This window comes from Sphaerodactylus townsendi, linkage group LG04 (genome assembly GCF_021028975.2).
Source record: "Sphaerodactylus townsendi isolate TG3544 linkage group LG04, MPM_Stown_v2.3, whole genome shotgun sequence".
Taxonomy (NCBI): Eukaryota; Metazoa; Chordata; class Lepidosauria; order Squamata; family Sphaerodactylidae; genus Sphaerodactylus; species Sphaerodactylus townsendi.
Genome location: NC_059428.1, coordinates 47,708,095 through 47,723,195, shown reverse-complemented (window position 1 = coordinate 47,723,195; position 15,101 = coordinate 47,708,095). Strand labels below are relative to the sequence as shown.

At 39.9% G+C, this 15,101-nt stretch overlaps 1 protein-coding gene across 2 annotated transcripts in view; it reads right to left on the bottom strand.

Annotated features, from left to right (window-relative positions):
- Positions 1–806: 806 nt before the first annotated feature.
- Positions 807–15,101, bottom strand: part of ARL13B (ADP ribosylation factor like GTPase 13B) — a 40,044-nt gene continuing 25,749 nt past the window's right edge. For both annotated transcript variants that reach the window (XM_048493543.1, XM_048493542.1), the window contains exons 5-8: positions 8,954–9,059; positions 7,829–8,031; positions 2,519–2,633; positions 807–957 (exon numbers count right to left, since the gene is read on the bottom strand). In XM_048493543.1, coding sequence (XP_048349500.1) covers positions 913–957; positions 2,519–2,633; positions 7,829–8,031; positions 8,954–9,059 — 469 coding nt within the window. In that variant the 3' untranslated portion in view covers positions 807–912. The remainder of the gene's footprint in view (positions 958–2,518; positions 2,634–7,828; positions 8,032–8,953; positions 9,060–15,101) is intronic.

Below are 15,101 nucleotides of genomic sequence, written 5' to 3'. Positions count from 1 at the left end.
AAGGCCAGAGCTGGCGAACAAGATGCAGCTGGAAGATGACAGTTTTGTGCATCCCATTAACCTGCTTTTCAAACAGCAAGACTAAGCCCATAAGTATCCTCCCCCGTGGTCTTAACTCACTTTACAACACCATTCTAATTTCACATTATAGACATCCCAAATATTGCCAAGCAGCCTCCCTTTATTATCCTTCTTGTCTCCCCAGTGCCCACAATGTATATGTGGCTCTCTTTCCATTTTATCCTTACAACCGACTTGTGAAAAGCTGATCTGGTTGTGATCTGATGTTGTATTTACTATGCTAATTCTAGTTCTCCACATGAACATAAAGATTATCTTTTTTTTTCATGCAGAGCAAGTCCAGAGGAACAAAATCTCTTATCTACCCTATATACATATATGTTTATGCAGAAGTAAGTTCAGTGGGGCTTATTAGTAAGTGTGCATAACACTGTAGCCTTAGGTTTTTTTAAAAATATATCTTGAACTTTGTTGTTAGATAAACAAGTCAGAATTTCACATTCCCATTCCTGAGCTCTCATTTATGTGGTAGTTTGTAGAAGCTAAGAAATGGCAAGAGACAAAACAACACCCTGCCTTTTCTCAAGCCTTACGTGAATTTCAGAGCAACTGAGGGAGAAGTTTGTGGCAAACAAAAGCAGAATATGGCTAGTATATCAAGCCTGAATTTACATCTGTAAAACTCACCTATTCTGGACTCATGCAGCTATCCTGAATCACATCTCTGAGGCTGGGCTGGCTCTATCTTCTTCTATGTTGCAGCCAAGTTGGGTTAGGGTGGCAGCTTTATAACTTTCTACTGCTAGTCTACAATGCTTTCCATCGTTTAATCGCTCTGTGCTCCCTCAGTCTCCATTTGTTCCGACTGTTTTAAGCTTCTAAGGCTCAACCTCACTCTTCCCTCTGCCTCTTTTCTTTTTCAACTTTCTTTTCGTTCTAACAAAGCACAGCAAGAGGACATTTTAATACAGACACTTGTGCAAGAGAGTAAAGCAGCAGAAATGTCAACAAAAAGCCATAGAAAATACTCTACAAGATTTACTGAAATAATATTACACACCTAAAACATTCAATAGGTTGCATTTACAGATCATTATTATAGATTTACATGGCTAATTATTCTACACCAACCTAATGTAATCTCAGCATTACTAATTATTGCTGCTAAGCATTATAGATAATGATGGTGGGAAACATAGAAACTTTACCCTAAGCATAGCCTACTATGCACTAGATGCCCAACTTTGGCCCCAAATATTAGTTATATCATATTCTTAAGAAAGCATGGCTGTACACAGCTTTACATTTTAATTGGTTTTAAGAAGCAGGTATTTAAAAGTTCAACTGTACAAATATAGTCAATACCCTTATTTCATCCTTATGTACACATATAGATTACTGGATGGTCCCATAAACAAATCATTGTGTAGATTACTTAAGTTGTCTGATGCTAGGAAGACTAAGTCTTTAATCACGTGCACTGATTTAGGAGGTGACTTTTAAAAAAAACACATCTGCATATTATGCCAAGGAACCAAAAGACACTAAAGTTGGGAAATACCCTAAATCATTTGATTTAGGGAATTACAAAATTATGCAAGGGGACAGGAGTAGAAGCCATAACGCTCCAAAGAAACTGGTGTCTGCTATTAATGTTGATTTGTTTCACTGGTACTTCGTTTATTTATATCAAATGCGCAAATAGATGGAAATGAAGCATCTATAAAACAAAAAAAGTAATTTCAGTAAATGTAATAAATCCAATTTTTGTATTTTCTGACAATGCTACAGGCCAACCTGTAAAACAGTTGCTACCGCTGATATAAGAGGCAGACATATAGTACTCCTGAAAAGGAGACATACCCATACAATATGCAAACTATACCTCTTAAGATTACTTTTCCTACTAGGGCTGCAACCCATTCCCCAGCACAATGAGAATAGAGTATATATAAAATAATATTAAGGTACTCAGGGCAGAAAAAGGTGTTCAAATATACCATATAATAACATGTGCCATAATTGGTCTGCACTAGTGGACTATATGCCAAGCAGGTTAGCTACCACTGTACTGTTACTTATGCTTGATAATGGCAATATCTGAAAATTAACTCAGAAATTTGAAGTGCACTTAGATTGACGCAAACTCTGTTGAAGTAAAGGCTAATGTCTTCTCAGTAACAACTGTGCCCTAGTCTAAAATAATTTTATACTATAATGGATTCATTAATTTTTTTCTAATTTACTTCACTGAGCTTAGGAGGTATAGTTCTGTTTAAGATTGCATTGTCTATCACTTTTTGCAGATTAAAGGGATGTTTAATTATGGCTACTTACCAATATTAGGGCCAGCTTTTGATCAGAATTACCTCACAGGCTTTACTTACTGTAAGCGAATGGGAATGAAGAATAGTTTTCATAAACTCTGTGACAGAACCCAGACAAAGTGAAGTATCAGTCTGTAATCCCTGGTTAATAAAACAAAACATTCTGATACCTCGGTGATTACAGCAGATATAGGCTGGAATGGGTTGTCAGTTACTATTTCAGAGTCAGTTTCATCCGATAGGCTCCTTCCTTCACGTTCAGCTTCTTCTCTCTCTTTCCTTTCCCTTTTTGAAAAAAAGAAAAAAAGAAACTGAATCAGTATGATTCCAAAGGAAAGGTACTAACACAGCCCCATAAAAAGGGCAGCTGCCAGTCAGTAACCAGGGGACCCAGGCTCAGACACTTGAGTTCTCTGGGCTGACCTTGGGATGTATATACACACACACCTTTTGGGGGTTGGGGTGGTGCTCAGATGCCTTACCACAGGGGCAAGCAACACAGCTCCTCTTGGTCAGCACATCTCAGCCTGTAGCAGCTGTTCCACTTCACGGGTACAATGTTTGATAACAGTATTATGAATTAAAGCCAAAGGAACCTGTAGCATCATCATACAGAATTGCCGCACCAACCTGTTGGTCTCAGAGGAAAGGACTTGCAACAATGGGTTTAAATTACAGGAGGAAAGTTACAGGCTGGATATCAAGAAAAAAAATGTAAGAGCTGTTCAGCAGTGGAATCGGCTGCCTAGGAAGTGTGGTAATGTCACTGCCTCAAGCTGTGGTTGAATGTTCTGTCAGAATTGCTTAGACTGCAGTTTCTTCTCAGATAGTTTAGGAACTGAATTCTGTCAAATTCTGTCAGCATGGCCAATTGGCCATGCTGGCAGGGGCTGATGGGAATTGTAGTTCCTGAACATCTGGAGAGCCGCAGGTTTCCTACCCCTGCTTTAGACTGATCTTACATTTAGCAGGAGACTAGATGGCCTGTATAGGCCTGTCCAACTCTTAAGATTCTGTGACCTTTCACTTCATCTTTAACCCCAGCAAGTGGACTGAAAGTTTCCATTGGTTGACAGGCGGGTCACCCGATGGCTGGATCTGTGCCCTATGCTGTCCCAATATTCCAGTGGTTGCAATCAATACAGTTGTGGCCTGTTTTTTTAACCCAACTTTGTCTCTGCATGGATCTGTTCTATCCTCCTTTTCTCCCTGACTTCATCCCCTGCCCTTGGGCCCACAAACTCACTTTTCTTTGGAAGCAAAGAAATGAAACCATATTCACTATATCAAATGAGGAAGAAGGATAGCACTGCCTTTGTCCAGGAATCCTTAATAAATTGGGTCACACAAAGCAGCTGTTATTCTATTTGCATAACATTATTCCAGGAATATTCAACAGCAGTGTCTCATACTGCTGTCTTTATACTGCCAACAGCCATAATAGTCACAGCCAACATTTCCATTTCTAAGAACCCTCTGCCTCAATCTTCATCACTTCCCCTGCCTTCTTGCTAGATGTTTTATTTGTCCTGTTGCATCAGCCTTCTCTCTTCAATCCCTTAACGTGGCTGAAAAACAGAGAGGTATCTGTCTTGAACTTCTTACAGCCAAACATGCACTACGCAAGAAACCTGTGTGACTTCCAGATCCATATTTATTCATGTCTTCCAGGCACTGCTTTGAGAGACACAAGCTACAAGATAGTTGTGGCATGTTAGTTATAATGATGGTACAGAAACTAAAATTTTCAAAACTTATGAATAAAGTATTAGCTGGTAACCGTGATTATCAGTCTCACAAGCCTTTTTATCTCATCCACAAAATCCTTATAAATATTTGGGGGGATGAGATGAAAGGACATGGGAACCTCATAATCACTGCATGTTGAAGTGCAGGAAAAAGATTATGTGCCATGCACACACTGACACATTGTTTACTTTTAAAAAATATCCTGCCACAAAGGGAATAATTAAAGAAACCATGGAAGGGGAGGGAGAAAGCGAGATATTGAAATGACTGAGAAAGGAAACATTGAAATATTTTTTTGTCACCTAATTTCCCTAAACAACATGTATAGAATGTCAAGACTAAGAAGCCTTTTTGGGCTCTCGGTAGATAAATACACTGGTGGGTTTTGGTATGCACTGTGCAAAAATGAAGTGGCATAAATAACCTACATTTCAACAGTGAGGGATGAAGTAGAATTTACATGCTACTGTGAGAAAACAAAGTGGTCAAAAACATCCAGGAAAAAACTGCATGTTGTGGAGTTATCTTACTAGAGTACCATACAATGATAGAGAGTTTGAGACTCTCTACAAATACCTTAAAAAGATATAGGATTAATATATACTACAGATAAATGTCACATATGTCCAATGAAAGTAGATATGATAAATAATTCTGATTTAGATTGTCAAGAGAAAATCTATTTTGTCTGTAAAAATCCTAGAAAAAATCCTTTCGTGTTTCTCATGATCTCAGAGGGTTCAGAGAGCAAGTGTCATTAATTGGGAATGAGTGTACTACCCAAGGTTGTAATGCTTGTTAGAGGGTACGAAATCATCTACGTTAATTTCAACCAACTCGGACTGGTCAAAGTACCGTATATACTCGAGTTACAGAGTACCGTATATACTCACGTATAAGCCAACCCGAATATAAGCCGAGGCACCTAATTTTACCAAAAAAACCTGGGAAGCTTATTGACTTGAGTATAAGCCTTCGAACTTGACTCAATAGGAGCAAAAAACAGAAGATTTGGGAGCAAAATGAGAAGAGTTACTTAACAGAGTTTGCATTAGAGATGAGCAGCTTTTCAGCACTCTAGGAACACAAATGAACCACTGTTTTCCTCCAAATGTAGAATAATTCTGGGATTCATAATCATGACAGCTTAAACTTTGCTCCCAAAAAGTCTTTGTCTTCAGCAGCATCAGTATTGGGCAGTAAACTACTGTATGAAGAATTGCATTCATCTAGAATGCAATAACCCTTAAAAGAGAAATGCCTCGGTTTCTTTTAACACACACACACACACACACACACACACACACACAACCACAACCTAGTTGTAGTGCTGTGCAGGCTGTCCTTATAGCTTGTTTTTACAGCTCTCTGTTGAGTTAGAAAAAAAGCAGCAACATGCTTACCAGATCCCCACAGCAGCCTCAGCTTCAGCTATCTAACACTACTATATATATTCTCTAGTGCAGTTTATTTAGCTTCTTTTTTTTCAGCAATTAAAATGTGCTGAAAAAGTCGGCTTATACTCAAGTATATACGGTAACTGGAAAGGTTTGATTTTAGAAGGAAGGGGTAAGTCCATTCATCCTTCAGAACATTCTGACCAGAGTATGGCCTGCTTGGTTAATCAATAATCACCTGTCATGGCCATAGTAAACCGTAAATTAGTTCTATCAGTGTTAGCACTTGCTTCTATGTTCTATGCTGTGTCCTCCTCTCTGCCTGACAATTCTATTTGAACTTTGCACATGTACTGAAGATATCTAGTACTTTTTAGCTGCAAGTATTTTTTTCTGATAGGTAGGCTTTAGCTTTGTTGTTTTATTTGTGTTACTGAATTGCACCTTGATTTTGTGTTCACTGTTATGTTTTTAAGTTTATGTTTTACTATCTTTCTTTAATAATTTTTTTAAAAATATGCTTTGGTTTTGGAGTTCTGGTTTAGAATCCATGGTTCAGTGTTGCTACCACCCCAAAGACCGTGACAGGTCTTTGACATTGATACATTCTAGATTTATTTTTTATGTCAGGTGATCTGTGAATGAACTTGCTGGTATACAAGATTTATTAAAAAAAACAGAGCAAGGTAAAATTTCTAATAATAATTATGAGCTTAAGAGCGTGTTTGTGAATCTGAATCCAACTCCAAGATTTTGCCACCAATAGCTGGCTTAACCACCACTGGTACTCTGACTTCTGAAAAGGTTAAATTTAATTTATTACTTTTACTATAGTTTATCCAGCTAAAGCCTACTGGCCAACAACCAACGACTACTAAAAGATTTATACTGAGCTGTCTGAAGTTCACTTAATTTCCAAGTTCAATCACACAATAACATTACGTCAGTTATGCAGGCTTCTTCAATAATAGACATTCCTTCCTGTAAGATCACAAACACAGCACTAGATTGAGCTATGAGCACTCTCTGTCTAAGATTCCAAGCTATGAGAACTCTCTGTCTAAGATTCCAAGTTGACACAAGTTTGTTACATTTAGATTATGACACATGAACATGGTATTTACTGCAGTCTCAGAAGCCAGAGACAGCTGTGCATATCTTGGGAATGTGGGTATGGCGCAATTCTTCATTATTCCATAATACTACTTATTCCCCGCTGTGCACTCTTACAATACCTATTTATCCAAATCTCCATAATGCCGCAAGCAGGCTGTTCAGTTACGCAAAACAGCCCTCTCTGTCTAGGTTTTGAATAGCCAACCGTGAATGTTGGACAATAGAGTTCTGATCAATGGCTTTTGTCAGCTATTACTCAAGTCACTGGAATTTGTGCCACACCTTGGCAGCCTGGATGGAGAGTGAAGGAATGGTTTTGGTAGGCTGCATCTGGACAGAAGAGAGAATATCATCAGGATGTGGAGCTTGCTAGAAAAGGTTGTGGGCTGACAGAAGTACCTTATTAGGATCTAGCCAGGGGTGCCTGATTCCATTCCCTGACTGATTCCTGATTCCATTTCCTGACTGATTCCATTCACTAAACCTTCATATTTGTTTCCCTCCCCTCAAATGCAAATTTCTACTGCTTTGGAAAGTGGGGATAACAACCGTGATGCAGAGGGGAGACAGCCATAATGATAGTTTACTTGGGTCACAACTTAGAGAACTGTATCATTGGCATTTTATTACATAACGCAACACACACTGATTAAAAGGGTAAAGGAAATATCTTTATTAGGGAACTACATTTAGGATAGGGAAGAGGAGAAAGATAGCATGCTTGCTAGCTAGGAAGAGTCTCTCACACTAACTTCCAAGAATTAGCAAGATATTAGACCTGAGATTATCAGTCTAGGGACAGACAAGAAGTGACACTAAATAGAGAACAATAACCTTACAACCTTTTTAGCTGCCTACTTGCCCACCTCCTGCTCAGTCATCCTCTCAGTACCTTTGCCCATTAGACGTTGCTATTTCCAATATGTATGACAAGTCATGTGGGGAATGTATGTTGTTACAGACAACTGTATCAAACTATTAGGAAATATGTCTTTTAGCTCACATTAGAATTGTTAAACTATGATAATTTATAGAACAGGGATCCAGTCAGGGGTTTTTTTTTAGTTCAGTCTCACCCTATTTACCATTTTTATTATAGCCCTCATCCCACATGGCTTTTATCTAAGCAGGTTTCATCATCATAACACATAACATTTTTAATATTAATTTAATATCATTCATTCACATAGACTCTTCTTCTAAAAGGGAAAAAAATACCTTTCTTCTCTTATCTTCCTCACTCGTTCAGCTCGTTCTCGTTTTTCTTGTTCTTCAGCTCCTTTTTGCTCTGTGGTGTCTTTCTGGATTCGTTCATTTAAGGCATCAAAATCTTTAGCTATAATATGCAACAGCCAAAATAAACCTTTCTTTATGGATTTGTCAATTTTCTTCCCGCTGCCCACAATAGCTGAGCAAGGCTCCTACAAGGAAGAGAAATACAGCCATGATACTCAACTACAGTGAATGAGGACAATGAGATCTTCATTTCACTGTCATGTAATTTTTTGTTTATAGCTGATGAGCTCTTAATTTGTCAGTACGGTAACAACATGCACACATTTTGCTCTAATTGTTTGTTCTAGTTGAGATTCCCTCAGCTATTAATAAGATTATGGAACAGTGCGGGGGGGGGGGGGGACCTTTTTCAGAAGCTGTTTCCATAAAACCAAAAAGATACTTTTAACTACTGAGTTTAGAAAAGTATTTGGGGATCTAGACTCGTGAATTAGTTATATGAGAATATCTATGGGGTGTAGTTGACACCATATGCCTCAGCCAGGAACTTGAATTTGATTCTCCCTTTCACTGGAGGCTCTGGTCACTACAGGTCGGCTTTTTCCCATCTCCATCTGGGCCCGGCCACCCACTGCAAGCTAGTCACAGCGACCTATGCAATGGTCACCACCAGACTGGACTACTTTAACTTACTCTATGCAGGGCTATCTTTGAGGCTGCTCTGGAAATCACATCATCATTATCATCATCAGACAGGATAGGCTTTGCCACTGCTTGAATTATAATAAAGTTATTGGGTTTTTTTCCGCTTAAGGTTAACATTCATATTTAAAAATAAATAATTGAACAAGCGTCCAACCAGGCTAATTGTAACCACAGATGTTGCAAAGAATGTATGTGGAACCCAGTGCTAGGTTTTGGCATTAAGACACCAGATCATTTTAAAATCATTTATTTGGCACAACAACTGCAACCAGAACTCAGAAGTGCAAAGGCAAGAGCTGCTTTGTAGGGCTGAATGACATGACAGGATTATACAATTTCAGCCTGACCCATGCATCAAATTTAAGGAAGTCACCAAATAAGACCTTATTAAAATGCACTTACAATCTGACACAGGCATTTGTGCTCGTTGACAAGCTTCTCAAGAGACAAGCACTCAATTACATCTGCTTCCGCCAATGCACCTTCTTTGTCCTGCTTATTTGCTAACCTAATGGAAAAGAACACCACCTGGTGAGAAGGTGAAACAGAACTGCTGATATCAGGAAAAATTGCAAGCCCAGTTCAGACCAAATAAGCAAAATTACAGGAGATAGAAACTTTCAATTCTTCCAGCAGTGAACAATCAAAAAAATTATATACTGTTACTAACCTCAAACACAGGCTCTGATATTAATTAATAATCGCTTTGTAGTGGAGTATACCACCTGGGTTGCCTAGATCTTGGCAGATCAAATTAATAATCTCATGTTAATTATTGTTAAGGCATGCTGTGCTTACTTCTTGATCGCAACTGTTCAAGCTGATATGTTATCGGCCTTAAAAACATCACATTTATAGAGTGACTACTAATTAGGATTGACCTTTTCTAAAAGGAAATCAGATAGAAGTATTAGCTATTTAATTATTGGCACACAGGTTGCCTTAGTTACACACTGGTTCTAATCCTGAGGACCTCATGTGCAAAATGGCTGACTCCCCCTGAAAATCAAACAGTCCGAAGGTTTGGTGTCTCACAATGCTGATTATCAAGTAAGTTTTTCCTTACAGCACAGTCTATACTGTGCTGCCCATGAGGATCCAAGTAGTGTCCCACAAAGGCACCGCGTGACAGCCAATGTGGCGGTAATTAGAATGGTGGACTAAGACTTGGGAGACTCTGGTTCAAATCACTACATGCAATCAAATTTACTGGATTAGTCATTCTCCCTCGGCATAACCTACCTCATAGGGTTGTTGGGAAATAATATGGAAGAGGGGAAACCATGAATGCTAGCCTAAGCCCCTGGGAGAAGGAGTGAGATAAAATTGCAGCAAGCAAAATAAGACAAACCAACAAGTCAGAGTGGGATAGATAACATCAGATGCTTTAACACCTATGGCAAAAATTAGATATAAAGAGCCTATAAGTATTAGTCCCCGTTTTAAATAATACATGTTTAAACAGTTTGTTGAAAGGGAAGCCAATTTCCTGTGACCCCCCACCCCGATACAAACATATACTGTGGACTTCCAACTGTCCCTGCTGGTCCCCCAGAAGCAGCATGTCAGGCATCTTTTTGTGGGAGACAAGGAGTCCGGTTCTGCTCACAGAAATGCCTTCCATAAGCAGAAATGTATCATGAGATCCAAGTCAGTTAGAAAAGTTCAAGAACTGATGGAACACATCTTGTTCTGCTAGGAGACCTAACAAGTCTCCAGTTTAACAGCATGGACACTAACCTTTACTTATTCATGCCTAGAAGCTCTCCTGCTTGTGAACAATGATACTGCAAGATACCAGTGGAGCATACAGTATTTTGTATACTTACACAGGTAAAAATGCATAAATACTAATTTCAATCTCCCTTCAATAAAATTAGAAAAATCAAAGTTACAGATTTTACATGCTCTTATAGAGGTTTCATCACAATTTGACTTGAGTACATTTCTTCAGCAAAGTTTAAAGGGTCATATTCAGGGAAAGACATTAAAAAAGAAAATGAAAATTTGATAAAATGAAATAAACCCTTAGGGATAATTCACACTTTAGAGTCCCTTGCACTCTCCCCACTCCAAATACTGGGTCAAGAGACAAAGTCTGGGAGTCCCATGCAAGCAAATTCATTCTCAGGGCTGAGCTGGGACCATGAAGAGAGAGAGCTGAAGCCTCCTCCTTGTACCGTTTTCCCATCGCAAACAGTACATGCATACTCCCCAACAGAGAAAACCTTGGTTCCCCAGAAAGTAGGATGGGGGAAGGGGTGTGTGACGCTTAGGCCCCCTCTCCCTGTGGACCTGAATTGGCCCAACATACATTTGTTAAAAGCACATAGCTCCCTGCACACATCTGACTGAAAATCCTCAGGGCAACCACATGAGGAAATTTAAGTGAGAATGGGCCTTTAGTGAACAAATGAAGTATACATTTTTCAAGAGCATGGGTAAAAGAGGACGTATGCATTCTACAAATGACTGGTGTTCATGCATTGTTACTAACTAAAATTCATCAAGTGGATAAATTAAAGGTGTGTTACAGCCACACACGCTCTTTCATTAGCTGAACTAATAGCAATACATACATTCAGTAAAATGAAGAATTGTGTTATATACACAATCTTTTTTAAGAATAATTTTGAATTTGCCTCAGGGCACTCCAGCTGCCATGATACAAGCCAAAACTGGCCTTCTTTTAGGGCCCATGTCCACGTTGCCTTAATTAAGTACTGGAGAAAGTTGAAGAATTCTCCCTCTAGTCATCTTTCTAGGAAGTGCTTTATTCAGCTCCAGAAATACAGACACTTTCAGAGTTGCTAGTTATTACAGGCTTTTCTGCTGTTACCCAATAGCTGTTGATGTCTAGGGCTTTCCTCCAGACGGGTTTAAAACTCAGAATCAGATATTTAATATAGATGGCACCTTAGGCAGGGATATAATTATTAGCTCCAGATTTCCCTCCCCCCCCCTCCCCGCCACCACCATGGCGTAAACGCCAAAAACTGGATCACATTAGAGCTACTTATTTGTCCGGCATCACCTTTCATAAACAGTCTTTATGAATTTGATGCACTTGCAGTTTTTAAAATTAATAAATAGAACACAAAGGTAATAATAAATATGAAACCACAAGTTCAAATAGAATTGATGAGTTAAACAGTTAAGTTTGTAAAAAGGTGGAATGCTTGGGTATTATGTCTACAAATATGAACTATATGTTATTTTAAAGTAACTATGGCCCTTCCTCCAAGACATTGGTGCAGGCGTTTCATGAGTACTCTGGGGACGGCAAAAAAACGCCGCCATTCTCCCTAGGGAGAGTTATCAGTATAGAGGGCGCAGCTGCTTCGCAGCCGCGCCGCCCTCATGTCGCCCGACTGGCACAAAGCCAGCATTTCCCAACCTCGCTCGGGGAGCGAGGTTGTTTGGAAATGCCGGCTTGGAGCCGCTGCCGTGCAAACGGCAGTGGCTCCAAGGCACCCTCCCCCCCCACTTCCCACCTCGCCACTTATCTGGTCTCTGGTTTCCGGCGCTGTCGCCGAGGCCTGGGGACACGCCCCCCTGCCCTGCATACACTCAAGCAGGCGTGAAGGGCCGGCGTGGTCTCCAGGCCTCAAGCGACGCGTCGTCGAGGCCCATATAGGGACAAGCCGGTTGCCGGGCTGACGGCAGCTTCTCCGCGGCGCCGCCATCCCAGCCGGGTTCTGGGACTCGCCCCATGCGATGGTCCTTTAGCTGCCGGCTGGTCGGGCGTGGATCATGTCGAATTCAACCCCTCTCTGCCTCGCAAGCGCGAAGGGGCTTATGTTAAAAAATGGAATGAAGTTAAAAAAGATTTTTTAAAGGTAGAATAAACTCGAGCCACTGTTGCTGGGGAGAATTTGATGATTAAGATGAATGTACTACCAAGAATGTTATTTTTGTTTCAAACAATACCAGTATTAACAACTGACATTCCAGTTAAACAATGGTAGAAGGATATATCTAACTTTGCTTGGCAACGTAAAAAACAATGTCAGATTAAATATAACATTTTGCAAGATGCAAAGAAAAACGAGGTCTTAATTTGAAACAGTATTTTGCTGCCTGCTGTTTGGCCTGCTTGAAGGAATGGGTTATGCTGTGAAATAGAAGACTGCTGGATCAAAAGGGATGTGATTTGAGATTTGGATGGCCTGCCTATTTATGGTATGACAAAGTTAAAATGAATAAGGATTTTAATAATCGTAATATTAGGTGTGCCACTCTGAGAATATGGAATAAACATAAATCTAGACTATGTCAAAAAACACCAAAGTAGCTCTCTCTGCAAGAAACATTATTTAAGCAAGAAATTATATTTGGAAACAGGTGGAGACCACATTTTATAAGGAGAATGTAAAATGAAATAGAGAATAATTAACCGAAGGAAATTTCTGTAATTGGGGTTTTTTATGCACAACTGCTAGAAAGATTAAAGGTTGACAAAAGATTTTTATGGGTTTGAGTACAATAAGAGTGAATTTGAAAAGGATTTATGGACAAATAATTACCATGTTATAGCTAAGACTTATAAACTTTTGTTGAGATTCAGACAGGAGAACATGCAAAAGATTGTATGATGAAATCATTTGTGAAGTATGGATATAATATACCAAATGGAACAATAAGGATAAATGTGGATAAAGGGTCTTAAATTTACCTTAAGTTCTAGCCTTAAAGAGAATTTTTATAAAATGATGTACCTTTGGTACTTATCACTAGAGAAATTGGCAAAAATGTAACAACATGTTTTGAACCATATTGGAAATGTGAACAGTATAAAAGGTCTTTTTATCATTCATGGTGGACTCCTAAGCAACCTAACAAAATTTGGACACAAATCCATGAATTAATCCAGAAGGTTTTAAAAACTAACAATCAAATGAAACCTGAGGAATACCTTTTGGGATTTATGGACAATTTGAAAGGAAAAAAGGAACTTTGTTTTTAAACATGCAACAAGAATACTTTATGTGCAAAAGTGGAACAATTTGTCTATACATAATAGACTTCAGATTGGTTAATTAAGTTGTTGATTAGACTGTTGATTAAAGAAAACTGTTTAAATTCATGGGTAATTGGAAATTGTTGATGGTTTTTAAATGCAAGGCAATAAAAAATAACTGATGATTTGTGGTTTTGAGGAATAGAAGAGTAGGGATTTAGATATATTACAGAAAGTATCCCTAGGCTATTCTACTTGTGAGGCCTCTCCCAATCTCCTACCCTCATGACTAGAGGAAGATGGAAGAATATTTTAAACAAAATTGAGTAATACTGAGAATGATTACATTTGTTTAGAATTCCACAATTCACAATCAATACAGAAATCAAAGCTACTGCTGAGTTTTTGGCTTAAGACAATGTTATTCTAAAATGGGATGTAAGGAAAATTACTGAAGTGTTGTTAAGAGACAACAGTGTAATATGACAGCATGTGTAAGAAAGGCCTATGACTGTGTCAACAATATTATACACCTTGGCCGGAAGCCCCCAGGATTTTGAGGCCCTGGGCTTCAACCTACCACGCCTATAGGCAAATCTGGCTCTAAAAGGCAGTCTAATCAAAAAGGGAAGGGGGGACATAGCGCATGTGCCGAGAATGGTGCCTCCAAAGAAGCAAATGGTGGCATGAGTAGCCGTGAAGGAAGAAATCCTCCTGGGAAAGTATTTTTTGAAATCTGCACCACAAAAAGGGGATATTCCCAGGCTGAAACTCTACTGGATGCTGACTGAAGTCATTTCCATTCCCTGGAATGCCCCCAGATCCCCCCCTTATGCCAGAGTGGGCTTCTGCAGCAGAGGGGTGCCAGCATGTGTGCAAACTTCTGGGTTTAGGCCCCATGCAGTTGCATGCAACACACTGCCAGAATAACAGCCCATCCACCAGTGTTTTTACTCCTTACACTGGTGGGATGGGCACCTGCATTGGCAGCAGGGTGCCTATGAAAAGGGAGGGAGTTCTCCCAATCTCCATCGGCACCCCCCCCCCCCACTTGCAAAGCTGGGTCCTGGCTATGCAAAGGGGGATGGAGCCAGCAGCGTACCTGTGAAGATAGGGAGAATACTCCCACCATTTGCAAAGCTGTACCCTGGCTTTGCAAAGGTGGGAGGAGGAGCCAGCATGGTGTCTATGAAGATTAGGAGAGTTCTCCCCATCTCCATAGGCACAAACACAGCCTCTCATTTGAAAAGCCAGGATTCTGGCTTTCCAAAGGATGAGGTAGCAGGGTGCCTGTGGAGATTGGGAGAATTCTCCCAATCTCCATAGACACACACTCTCTATTTGCAAAGCTGGATACTGGCTTTGCAAAGGGAGGGCAGCAGTTGCTTGTGAAGTTGGGAGGAGGTTCTCCCCATCTCCACAGGCACATCCCCATTTGTAAAGCTGGGATTCAGATTTTGCAAAGTGGGGCAAGCCAGCAGGGTGCCTGTGAAGCTGGAGAAAGTTCTCCACCATCTCCATAGGAAACTCCTGGTTGATGATGACAGGGTGGCCAGTGAAGGGGCACCCTTCTGCTGCTGGAGTCACTGC